The sequence below is a fragment of the Penicillium cataractarum genome (assembly GCF_028827025.1).
Source record: "Penicillium cataractarum strain IBT 29864 chromosome Unknown utg000005l, whole genome shotgun sequence".
Taxonomy (NCBI): domain Eukaryota; kingdom Fungi; phylum Ascomycota; class Eurotiomycetes; order Eurotiales; family Aspergillaceae; genus Penicillium; species Penicillium cataractarum.
Genome location: NW_026622741.1, coordinates 4,158,236 through 4,170,311, shown reverse-complemented (window position 1 = coordinate 4,170,311; position 12,076 = coordinate 4,158,236). Strand labels below are relative to the sequence as shown.

Genomic DNA, 12,076 nt, shown 5'->3' with positions numbered 1-12,076 from the left:
GAGAGGAACCGCAAAACTTGACCCTTGTGATAATCACCCACGTGCAAAATACTCCAGCTACCCTGAGCCGATAGAGTAAAAGGTTCAGGGCAGGGTTTCAAGCTGCAGAGGCGAATAGGTCTCCGCAAATCCGGGGTATTCGCAGCCATTGTTTTACCCACGATCTTGTTCACTTGACTGCGTGTCGAAAGTGACACTTGGCGGATGCCATCCATACCTTACCTGATTAACACAACATTGGAGGAAAAGACCATTGGGGCTTTTCAAGCGACGTACCTAACATTCTGTGGGCACTATTCGCAAGGCCAGTATACGATCGCTAGATGAGGGTTACAGGAGTCTACCCCTGTGTGCGTTAACTCAGTGATTTAATCTCTTTTATTTTAGACGCCTCCAATAGCTTTTATCAATATTCAGTCTTCCTTCTTCGTCTCACACTATGGCAATAGAATACAGTATGATCTAGAAGGGAACGGTAGATCGAGAGCCAAAAGCGTCATTAAATGAGCCACAAGGTATTAGAAACAATTACAATTCGTTCCAGTTTCTTGCGGAGAAATTGCCCTATAAAATTGTCGCTTGGCAAGCTCTTATAATGCGAAGATATGTCTCTCAGCTAGATCCAAACATACTATTTGCTTGCACCGCCATCCCTTGACCAAAGCGGAACGGGACGGCCCTGACAAGGAACCAGGCAACTCAGAATTGTCTCGAAACGAGCTTCCCCGGAGAATTTAGCGTGTGGGGTCTAGTTAGCCCTTTGAAATATGAGGACTGCTTTATTGGTCGATGAGCCTGGGGGTTTGGGGAGTGCTGCAACACGAGGTTGGAGAAAATGCATATAAAGAGTCTCCTCCTCTCTTGTACCAGTTCGATATCATCCTCATCTGAACTTTAGACTCGCCCCCAGAGACATAAACTTTTATCATTGACAAAATGAGACGTGTTTTACTAGCCAAATTCCTTCTATGGGCTGGCTTCGCTGCTAGCCATGCCATCAGCATTGGCGACTCTATGGATCGACGGGCTGTCCAAGGTATGCAATTTATCAATTGAATTCGCCGAAGAAACTTTTGCTCAAATTAAAGATTTTGAATTGACGCATCGGTTTTAGATGCTCATCAAAAAGCTGCAATTCCGAGCCGTAATGGTCTGCGATTCGTGATCGACGGCCAGGCAGACTACTTTGCTGGCAGCAACTCTTATTGGATCCCCTTCCTCAAGAGCAATTCCGACGTGGACTTGGTTATGAGCCATCTGAAGCAATCCGGTCTCAAGGTGCTTCGCGTCTGGGGATTCAACGATGTTAACGAGATCCCCACCGACGGCCGCGTCTGGTTCCATCACATCTCAAATGGAACGTCGACCATTAACGATGGAGCCGATGGCTTGCAGCGTCTGGACTACGTTGTCAAGTCCGCCGAAGCGCACGACGTCAAGCTTATCGTCAACTTTGTCAATAACTGGGGTGATTATGGCGGTATTGCTGCGTACAATACGGCCTTTGGAGGTAACGCGACGTCCTGGTATACGGATGAGGCTTCTCAAAAGTCTTACCGGGAATATATTAAGGCCGTTATCTCTCGGTACAAGGGATCGTCGGCTATCTTTGCTTGGGAGCTTGCCAATGAGCCTCGCTGCCGTGGATGCGATACCAGTGTGATTTACAATTGGGTCAAGAGTACTAGCGCCTTTATCAAGTCCCTTGAGCCTGCCAGAATGGTTTGCATTGGAGATGGTAAGTGCACTAGAGACGTCCCTTGGCACAATGAAATGGCAGGAGAATGACCTCTAACACTCCCCGCTCTCAGAGGGAATGGGTCTCACTACTCAATCGGACGGCACTTACCCCTTCACCTACTATGAGGGAGTGGATTTTGAGAAGAACCTCGACATTCCTACCATCGATTTTGGCACGCTTCATCTATATCCTAGCCAGTGTAAGTCTGCACCACATGTCCATAATTCATCTCTTATTGACATCTACTGTTTGATAATCAGGGAGTGAGCAAGATCCTTGGGGTAACCTCTGGATCGAAGCTCACGGTGCTGCTTGTGTCAAGGCCGGAAAACCATGCTTGCTGGAGGAGTACGGCTCCCTTGCGCATGCATCTTCCGAAGCCCCTTGGCAGCAGACTGCGTTGAAGACAAAGGGCATTGCAGGTGATACTTTCTGGCAATATGGTGACAATCTTTCTTCTGGTCCTTCACCGGATGATGGATACACTATCTTCCGTGGAACTGCTAACTATACTATCCTGGTGACTGATCACGTCAAGAGCATCAAGAAGGCCAACAAGCACTAGGGATCAGGGCAGTGTGGCTTGTGAAGATGAGTGATTGGGGCAAGAAAAGAAGGAAGGGCTGTAAATAGGCTATTGTAGAGTGTATCCAGCAACTTAATCCCTTCTCATTTCAATTTTTTGCATGCTGAACAAGATTATACTTGCCTGGAATCTCACATCATTACTTGAAAGGCTCAAACCAGTCGGGGGAGGGATCATTAGATCGTCATTGCTATCTAGGAGTTTTGCTGGTTCTCTAGTAGCGTGCGAATCACTAGTGTTATAAAAAGCTAATGCCAATATTTATTCTATCTACCGTCGAAGCGGATTCTTTTTAAATCTGACAATACTGACTGAAAACGTAGAAATGTAGATTAATACTAGCCAATAAATACCCTGTCTGAGATCAGCTCGGAACTATGCAGTCGGCCTATATTTACGGCGGACGATAGAGGGGACTTCCTAAAACTCTTAGCGATTTTTAACCCGGCAGAATCTCCATTTCAGCTATTCTTTGTCCTACATAATCTATGCATTTCCTATATCCCCTATAGAAAAGCGACTGTGCTATAGGAAACCGATTAAAATAGATTTAAATTAACTAACTAATATATTACTTCAGCTGAAATTTAAATATAATCTATAATCTTATAGCTAATCTTAGACTAATCTCAAGACCTAGGATCTTATAGTTAGCTAATCTCCTAAATCACCCATGTTAGTATATATAATACTAGTAAATAGGGGTATAGATAACGCTTTAGTAACGACCTGTGTAATTTAGGATATATATAAGCAACATAGTTAGACGTACGTACGTACCTATGTAAGAGGATTTTGGGGTCTTCGGGTAGAGCATATAGGACGGTGGAAGAAGCGGTAAAGGTACTCGTAGGATTTAGGAGTTTTGGGAAAGTCCCCTCTATCGTTCGCCGTACTTATTCGAGCACCAACCACAAGAACCACCGCAGAGTCGGATATATGCTGTGAAATCCAACATACGTTCATGCACGCATGCATATGGTCATGAGACTTCGTTACCTACGCCATAAAGCCTTGGAATCATCGTAAAAGCTCATCCCTCGCACGTTCAACCAATCAGCTAATCAGTCTGTAGATCCCTAGGTTAGCCACTTTACAGACCGTCTTTTGACTAGGAAATGGAATTCGATTAGGAAGCCTCGGTCCCGGAATAGGGAGGAATTGCCATTTATAATATGCATAATTCATCTAGTGATTTGTGTGGCTGATTTTGGGCTTGTACCTGAATGCTGAGGCACCCCCACTTCCAAACAAATATTCCACGAGTCTGCCAGCATACGAGAACCAGATGAATCAATCAGCGCAAACTTGAGAGATAAAAGACAGCAAATTATATGAGATCACAGAAATTAAACTCCATAAAAGCAGAATATTGAGCCAATCCTACATTCTACCGTGAGTGGTATAAACCACTTAACGATACTCCGTACTAAAGCTCCGATTGACCGCCTCTGCCCCTCCAGAGCCTCGTCTCCTTATCGCGCCGCGCGCAAACTTGTTGGCTTCACCTCTCCTCACGACGGGCCACTCTTCCCATCCCTGATCACATACCCGGTGGAGACCAATTTAACCAACAACTCGCCTCGCCATGGAGCAAGAACTCCTGTCGCTCCTGGCAGACACACAGTCGCCTCGGGCAGATGCTAGGAAAGCCGCGGAGACCCAACTGGCCCAGCTCAACTCGAACGAATCCTTCCCCATCTCCCTCACAGCCATTGCCTCGCACGAGTCCGTCCCCGTGAACCTGCGCCAATCCGCCCTTTCCGTCCTCCGTACGTTCATCGGTGCCTCCTGGTCCCCTAACCTTGACGACTTCACCGGCCAGGTGCTCGTCACCGACGCGAACAAGGCTCAAATCCGCCGTGCGCTGCTGGAGCTGGCGACTACCGTTGAGACCCCCGAGCGCAAAGTCAAGGCTTCCGCCAGTTATGCCGTTAGCAAGATCGCCAGTGCAGATTTCCCTGACGACTGGCCAGAGCTGCTGCCCACACTACTCCATGTGATTAATGACCCTGCGACGAGTGATAATGCGCTGCACGGCGCGCTGAAGGTATTGTTGGATCTTGTGGATACCGGTTTCAGTGATGAGCAGTTCTTTAATGTTGCCCGTGACCTCGTCTCGTCCCTCTTCGCCGTGGCAACGTCCGAGTCCCGTCGCCCGATGCTGCGGGCCCTTGCCGTGGCGGTGTTCCGCTCCTGCTTTGATACATTGGAAATGGTGTTGGAGCAGCACAAGGCTGCGATTAAGCAATTTGTGGATGAGGTGCTGAGCGGATGGTCACCATACTTTGTCGAGACGTTAAAGGCTCCGCTGCCTCAACCACCAAGCCCGGAGGAAGCAAACAAAGTGGGCGAGATTCCATCGCAATGGCGTGGTATTGTTGGGTTGAAGCTTCAAGTTGTAAAGGTATGATTTTTACAAAGGAGAGGACTCGGGATTTCTGAATTGGGTATTTGGCTAACAAAGCGTTGTTGATTCGTATAGACTGTGATGAAGATCCGCATGGTCTTCCCCGGACTTCTTACCGCCCAGAGTCCAACCTTCTTCTCGACTGTCTGGACAGAGCTCTCCAATGCTCTACCCATTTACCAAAATTTCTATATCGAGGATGAACGCCAAGGACGCTTGGAAGATGTTGATGGTCTTCCTTACTCGCTGGATTTCCTCATCCTGGAGGAACTGGATCTGATCCAAGCCCTCTTGAAGGCGCCGCCCGTGAAAGCGGAATTGGCACAACAATTGCAGAACGCCGGCGCTGCTGCTAGCTCATCTGGATGGGTACCAGAGATCATGAAGCTTGCCGGTAGCTATTCACAAATTACCTGCGAAGAGGAAGGTCTGTGGGAGATTGACGTGAACCTCTTCCTCTCGGAGGAGACCTCAGTTACCGCAAACTACACTCCTAGAACTTGCAGTGGGGACTTGGTTATCAAGGTCGGCGAATGGCTTAAAGACAAGGCGGCTGAAGGTATTTCGGCACACCTGAATACCCTCTTCGCCGACAGCTCTGCCTCGTAAGTCGTTCTCCGATACTACGGAGACAATTGTATGATACTAACCCTTTGAATAGGTGGAAGTCCCGTGAGGCAGGCCTCTACATTCTCAATGCTCTCCTTCGTGATTTTGGCGAGGTCTCCCAGCCAATCTCCCAGGAATTGGCCACTCATTTCACCCAGTTCGTCCACTACGCCACTCAACAAGAGCAGGATCTGCTGCGCGCACGAGGCTATCTCGTGGCTGGTGCCCTGTCCAAGGTTGCCGGCGAGACTTTCCAGCAGAACACTATCTCTTACCTGGAAGCTGCCCTGAAAGCTATTGCCGAGGACCCCTCCGAGGTGGTCAAGGTGGCCTGTATTCGCGTTCTGCAAGACCTCATTCCCTCTTTGCCAGCTAGCGTTGCTCGCCCTTTCCAGACGACCGTCATCTCCGCCATTTCCGAGTTTGTCTCTGCACATGACCTACGCGAGGAGACTGACGCCGATGACCTCAAGGTTACCCTGGCGGAGACCCTCCGAGATACCATCATGGCCGACCCATCTGTTGTCCTGTCATCTTTGGCTATCGACGTGCTCTTCAACATTGCTAGCAGCGGTGCCGAGAACTTCCAGCTCACAATGACCGTGACCGAGGCCTTTGAGGATATTGTGGATCAGATCACCGAGCATGGACCGGATGCGTATGTTCGTTTGTGCGAGAAGGTCCTCCCCTCGCTGATGGGCGCCATCGACGTGGGCAACCTGACTGAAGAGAACGAATTGACGTTCTTCGCGGCGGAATTGCTCCGCGCCCTGGCGGAACGCAGCCTCGAGCCCATGCCGGCCGGCTTTGTGGAGACTGTCATGCCCAAGCTCAACCGTCTCCTGTTGGAGTCAGAGGAGGGTGAGCTGATTCGGCCCGCGACCGAGGCCGTGCGTCATATGCTCGCGCACGACTTTACGCAGTTTATCGCTTGGCACGACCCCCAGTCTGGCAAGCAGGCCATTGAGGTCGTTCTGGTTATCATTGACCGCCTGTTGGGCCCGGCTGTGGACGACCATGCCGCGACCGAAGTAGGCCAGCTAGCCGCCGAGCTGGTGGAGCGTGCTGGCTCCGAGCGCCTGGGACCATACCTTCCGCAGCTCCTCCAGGCGGTCGCCCAGCGCTTGGCGACTGCCGAGCAAGCTCAATTCATCCAGAGTTTGATCTTGGTGTTCGCACGACTGACCCTTATCAGCGCGCGGGAGGTGGTGGACTTCCTGGCGCAGGTGAACCTCGGCGGACAGAGCGGACTAGTCGTTGTGCTGAGTAAGTGGCTCGAGAACTCGGTCAACTTTGCCGGCTACGACGAAATCAAGCAAAACATCTTTGCCCTGGCACGCCTTTATGAATTGTCTGACCCTCGGCTGTCCGAGGTCCCCGTCAAGGGCGACCTGATCATCAACGACACGGGCCGCATCAAGACGCGCTCGCAAGCCCGCGCCAATCCCGACCGGTACACCACGGTCGCCGCACCTCTGAAAATTGTCAAGGTGTTGGTTGAAGAGTTGGCCGCAGCCTCGGGCAACAAGGAGATCGACGCTGCACAGGCAGCGGCATTGGAAGACGCGGCGAGCGACGACGGCGATGATGACTGGGAAGATGAGCCGGGCCAGATTTTGGATCTGGGATTGGGCATGACCAAACAACAGTTGATGAGCTTTGGCGAGGGTGGATCGGAAAGTGTGTTTGGGGTGCGTCGTCGGGATGACGAGACGCAAGCGTTCCTGGCAGACTTTTTCCGACGGGCATCACAGCAACCTGGATTCCAGGAGGTGTTTGCGGCGTTGACGGCCGATGAGCAGGCTAAGCTGCAGGCGTTGGGGTAAGAAGAGAAGGATTTGAATTGGGAAAGTCGCATATGTGGATTATGGACGTACAGAATAGTTACTGTATGAAGTGGTCTCTAGTATGGGTTTCATTCCCGCAAAAGAATGGATCAGTTCGTGGATCAGATAATCATCCAGGAAAGCTGTCCGTGAATAATGAAATTTGACGTTGTGTATGGCCCCGATACTTTGATTCAGTGTTCGTACCGCTCATACGAGCCCAAGGGTTATTATGACTTGGTTTCTCTCCATCTTATGTACGTGTGCAGTATGTCTCCACCCTGAATCATACGCTCCCCTCGCCAAGTGCCCCGTACGAGTCAAGCCCGCCGCTGCAACCATGGATTGAGCAGCCAATCATGATTTATGGTTATCCGCCCCGTCTTTCCGTGAGCCCGAGGCCTTGGGCCCAACCCGGGGATGGGAAAACTTGGGAAAAAGGAAAATTGGGGTTTGGGCTGGAATGTTTGGGAGCAAACTTGACTTAGTTTGTTGGCTTGCTGCTGGCTTGTCGTTTGGGAGAATGGTTGGTTCGGGATCTGGATCTGGATCTGGTTACATCCAGAGTTTAATATTGCTATACTGCTAGAGTTCTTCTGAATCGAGAGTGGAACTAGGACTTAGCTAAATAATTATATCTAGTTCCATGATTCAAATCCGGTTTTTGGTAAACCAGGTGTCTGCTCCAGTGACTTTAACCAGCCCCTCGGGATTCCCCTGCGGGGTTCCCGTGAAAGTCCAAGGAACTAGTCGGATTCGACGGATTCGATGGATCATCTTTCTTACTCGCCGGGTTCCCAGCATCCCCTCTGTCGGTATTGCTCAACGATTTTAAGTTTGAAATCTTGAGGGGAACTAACCTGGAACAAGTTCCGGGGGTTGGGTTTCTTTATTCGCTGGCACTTCCTTTCGAACTCTAGAAGGCCGAAGAATCAGCCTCGTTCGTCAGGTGGGGGGTTGTGATCAATAATATCTGACTGGATCATCTCTCCTTTCTCTTTTCTTCCCTGCACTGACCATCTCTTTCCTTTTTCTTTTTTTCTCTCGCTTCCCCGGATTGCTTCACCCTCTTCTCTCTCTCTCTCTCAAACACTCTCTCTTTCCTCCTCATTCTTCTTCGCCGGGGGCGTGGCTGCACGGATTCCTCGTTCTTTCACCCCCTTCAGGCCATGTCCCAACCAAATCCCTACGAGCGCATTCAAATCGACGTGAGCTTTTCCCAATTTCCTTTAATGTCTCTCCACTGTAGACTCTGAGCTGGTTTAAATTACCGCCAACCATCTCCATCTCCCTTCCCCCGCCTTTCCCGCCATCACTTACACCTCCAATCCCCAGACCAGCGACGATGACTCCCTCTTCGACACAAAAACCCTCGTGGACTCCAATCTCTCCTTCGCCTCCTCCGTCCGCGACTACTCCTACGAAAATGGCCGCCGCTACCACGCCTACCGCCACGGACAATACCCCTTCCCCAACGACGAAGAAGAACAAGCCCGCCTCGCCCTAATGCACCACCTCTTCAAACTCCTCTCCGGCGGCGACCTGTACCGTGCCCCATTCACCCGCACTCACACCCCTCCAACCCGCATCCTCGACATCGGCACTGGCACCGCCGAATGGGCCATCGAAATGGCCGAAGACTTCCCCACAACCACCATCCACGGCACAGACCTCTCCCCAATCCAACCCTCCTGGGCCCCTCCAAACTGCCGCTTCTTCATCGACGACGCCGAGTCCGACTGGACTTTTCCCCCCACGGAGCCCTTTGATTACATTCACGCGCGGAGTTTGGGCGGGGGCATCGCTGATTGGCCGCGGTTATTGAGGCAGGCGTTTACGCATCTTAAACCGGGCGGGTGGTTTGAGGCGCAGGAGTTCCAGACGCTCGTGTTGAGCGATGATGGGACGCATGAGAGTGCGACAAGTATTTTGGATTGGCAGGATCAGTTGAATCGCGCGAGTGATCAGTTTGGGAAACCCATGAATGTGGCTTCCAGGTTGGAGGAGTGGTTGGTGGATGCGGGGTTTGTGAATACTCGGGATGATATTTACAAGGTGAGTACTACACTGCTAGGGGCGGTATTCCCGGGAGAGTACCAGATGGACGTGCGATGAGATACGAATATTCCCTTCCTTCTCACCAATTTCATTGCTAACCCTCTGGTTTAATTTAGTGCCCCGTCGGCGGCTGGGCCAAAAACCGCCGTCTCAAAGAAATCGGGCGCGTCGGCAAAGTGACTATCCTCGAGGTAGTCGAGCCATACACACTAGCCCTCTTCACCCGCGTCCTAGGCTTCTCCTACCAAGACGCACAAGAGTACATGGACAAAGTACGCGCGGAACTAGTCAGCAACAAGTTCCACCTCTACGTGCGATTCCATTTCGTGTACGGGCAAAAACCGCTCGGAATGAACGGTCATGGCCCGACACAATGAGACGAGGGGGAATCCGAGCCTATCTCGATAAGATCGATGGACTCGGTTTTGGATTTTATACCCACCCTTTTAATGACTTATGGCGTGATGATTCCCGGAATTTTAATGTATAAAGGCATTTACTTGTGTATTAGATTTGTTTTCTCTTGGTTTTGCATTTTTCGCCTTTTTGATCTATGTCCGCGGACAAGATTAGTTCTGGAGTATATCGGGGCGCAGCATGGATCGAATATTGATATTATCAACATTGAGAATTTGGAATTGCATGGCGGGAGGGTGAGAGGCCATTTCGCGAATGCGAAAGTGAAGAAAATTGAGGGTTTGGCCAACGTCTTGGGTTAACATAATTCATCGTCTAGCGATCAGAAAAAGATGACATGAATCAGTGATTTCATGGACTCGTGGTCTCGTAAGTTCGTAACTATTTCACATATCCGGGTAAATCCACGGTTCCAGCACAGAAATAGAAATTCAGAGCTAGGGTGATTGTAGTCTGGCAAAGTTCCGGGGCACCTAGCATAACCCCTAACGGCAGAGCACGTATCTAGCGCCAATGGCCTGGACTCATTGAGGAGCTCGTCTTCAAGTATCATCGCGGGTATCAGGCCCGCCCGATAGTCAGTCCCGCCCAGAACATCCCTGGTGCCCCCCGGACACATCATGAACAATCATCACCTCATAAGGGAAGAACCAGCCCCATCCCCAATCCCTAAAACCTGGCAGATCCCCGAAACAGCTTCTTCGGGTGTCTCGCTGGTCCGCACGACAGCGACGACTTGGGCGACTCGCTCCTCGTCACAACTGGTGATTGTTTCGAGGAGTGTTTCCAGGAGGGCTTGTTTATCGGGTCCTTTCCAGGAATCGGGGATGGAGTTTATGGCGTGTGTTTGGTATTCGGTTGGATGGGTGGGTGGTGAATAAGTTTGTGTTGGATTTGTAGTATGATAGGAATGGGAATGCGGGTGCGGGTGCGGATGTATGGTGGGTTCTATGTGCGGAAATGTATTCATGGCTGAGGAGTAGTATGTCGAGTCGGGATACTGATGTGATTGATGTTGTAACGGTGTTTGTGATTGTGACTGTGCTTGTGGAAAGGAATGCCCTTGACTCCAGGGCTGGGGGTATGTTGGAGAGGGGTCATGCTTGAAAGTATTCGTGTTGGTGTAATCGTATAGATTCTGGTTATAGTTCCCGCCTTGACTGTAGCTGGCCATGTGAGACTGCGCGTGTGCATGTGCAGGGCCCGGGTCGTAGCCTGGACTATTCCGGTTGCCGTACATATGCAGCCCCGAGAGTCCTTCGTCGGGCGCGGGGTGCATTGCTTGTGATGGGAGACCTTGCATTGAGATTGATCCAGGGAGCTTAGGCGCAAAGGCTGGCATGTTGCCTGCATGATATTGGGCCATTGTGTCGTCATTGAGATCTGATAAGATGGGGTAGTCAGTATTGGAAAAAGAAAAGAATGCAAAAGAGAAGAGCTAGGAACATCGCGATCGCGAATGCACGACAGGGATGGATGGAAAAGTGTAGTGGAACATACAATTTCCCAATGCCGTATTGTCTGTCGCCGTCGCCATATCAACCTCGGCAATCTGCGCCCCGTATGGCGCCGTTGACCCCGGATACGCATGCTGCTGGACATAACCAGCACCATTATCACTACCAGTACTATCCGGGCTCGTAACAGTCACGGAATTGGTCCTCGTAGTCGTAGATATAGACGACGGCGATGACCCAGCCCAACTACCCGCCTCCGTAGGCTCCGCCGAGCCCGTCGCAGATCGCGAGCCAGACCCAGACCCAGATGATCCAGGTCCAGATGCAGCCGTATAGCTCCCGCGCAACCCAGCGGTCTTATTCCTGCGCGCATAGACTTTGTCGCGACGACCGGGGCTAGGACCCCGCGCGGAGCTCTGGTTCAATTGCGTGCGCAGTTGAGCGACTTCGCGGCGCAGGCGGTCGATGATCTCGGCTTGGCTGATGTGCGCGCGATCTTCGGGGGAGGTGAGGTAGGTGCATTCGGATTCAATGCCGCGCTGGATACAGGCCTCGCAGGGGATATTTCGGTCGCACTTGATGAAGGTAAGAACTGGTTAGCTTGGGTGATCTTGCATCTCGTTGTTCTCTTGTGTCACGTCTTCTTGGGGAGAATGACTGCGGGGGGTTTCGCTCCAAGAGGGGAAGAATCGGGGAAATACCTTGACTTTGCGCTCGCGGCATTTGAGGCACGACTGTTGCGGGCGAATCTTGGCTTTGGTCTCGGTCGGAGACATGGTGAATAGCTGGACACAGTCGGTCCATCGAGGTTTGTCTTATTTTCGTTGCATTTCAGATCCCTTCCTCGAGAGTTGGAGGGAGCAGGGAGGAGGGAAAGCCCAGAAAAAAGGGCCCCGGCCGAAAGGGTCTCGAGACCTAAAAGTTCAGCATTTTCCCCCGCCGACCAGCCAGCCAAAGCGTGAACCGTTAGGC

The 12,076-nt window shown here is 51.2% G+C and overlaps 4 protein-coding genes across 4 annotated transcripts; 3 read left to right on the top strand and 1 right to left on the bottom strand.

Moving 5' to 3' along the window:
* Positions 1-936: 936 nt before the first annotated feature.
* N7496_007194 (glycoside hydrolase 5 family protein) lies at positions 937-2,306 on the top strand (the record flags this gene model as incomplete). Its single annotated transcript, XM_056700123.1, has 4 exons — positions 937-1,036; positions 1,115-1,738; positions 1,812-1,940; positions 2,002-2,306. 4 exons carry the CDS (start codon positions 937-939, stop codon positions 2,304-2,306), a joined length of 1,158 nt encoding a protein of 385 aa, XP_056555536.1.
* Positions 2,307-3,915: 1,609 nt separating this feature from the next.
* On the top strand, positions 3,916-7,172 carry N7496_007193 (uncharacterized protein; the record flags this gene model as incomplete). Its single annotated transcript, XM_056700122.1, has 3 exons — positions 3,916-4,734; positions 4,813-5,342; positions 5,399-7,172. 3 exons carry the CDS (start codon positions 3,916-3,918, stop codon positions 7,170-7,172), a joined length of 3,123 nt encoding a protein of 1,040 aa, XP_056555535.1.
* Positions 7,173-8,341: 1,169 nt separating this feature from the next.
* Positions 8,342-9,607, top strand: N7496_007192 (class I SAM-dependent methyltransferase; the record flags this gene model as incomplete). The annotated part of the gene is made up of 3 exons (XM_056700121.1): positions 8,342-8,380; positions 8,508-9,227; positions 9,347-9,607. The coding sequence occupies 3 exons, from the start codon at positions 8,342-8,344 to the stop codon at positions 9,605-9,607; spliced, it is 1,020 nt and encodes a 339-aa protein (XP_056555534.1).
* A 671-nt stretch (positions 9,608-10,278) lies between these two features.
* Positions 10,279-11,880, bottom strand: N7496_007191 (Zn(II)2Cys6 transcription factor domain-containing protein; the record flags this gene model as incomplete). The annotated part of the gene is made up of 3 exons (XM_056700120.1): positions 10,279-11,030; positions 11,148-11,679; positions 11,806-11,880. The coding sequence occupies 3 exons, from the start codon at positions 11,878-11,880 to the stop codon at positions 10,279-10,281; spliced, it is 1,359 nt and encodes a 452-aa protein (XP_056555533.1).
* Between the last annotated feature and the right edge of the window lie 196 nt (positions 11,881-12,076).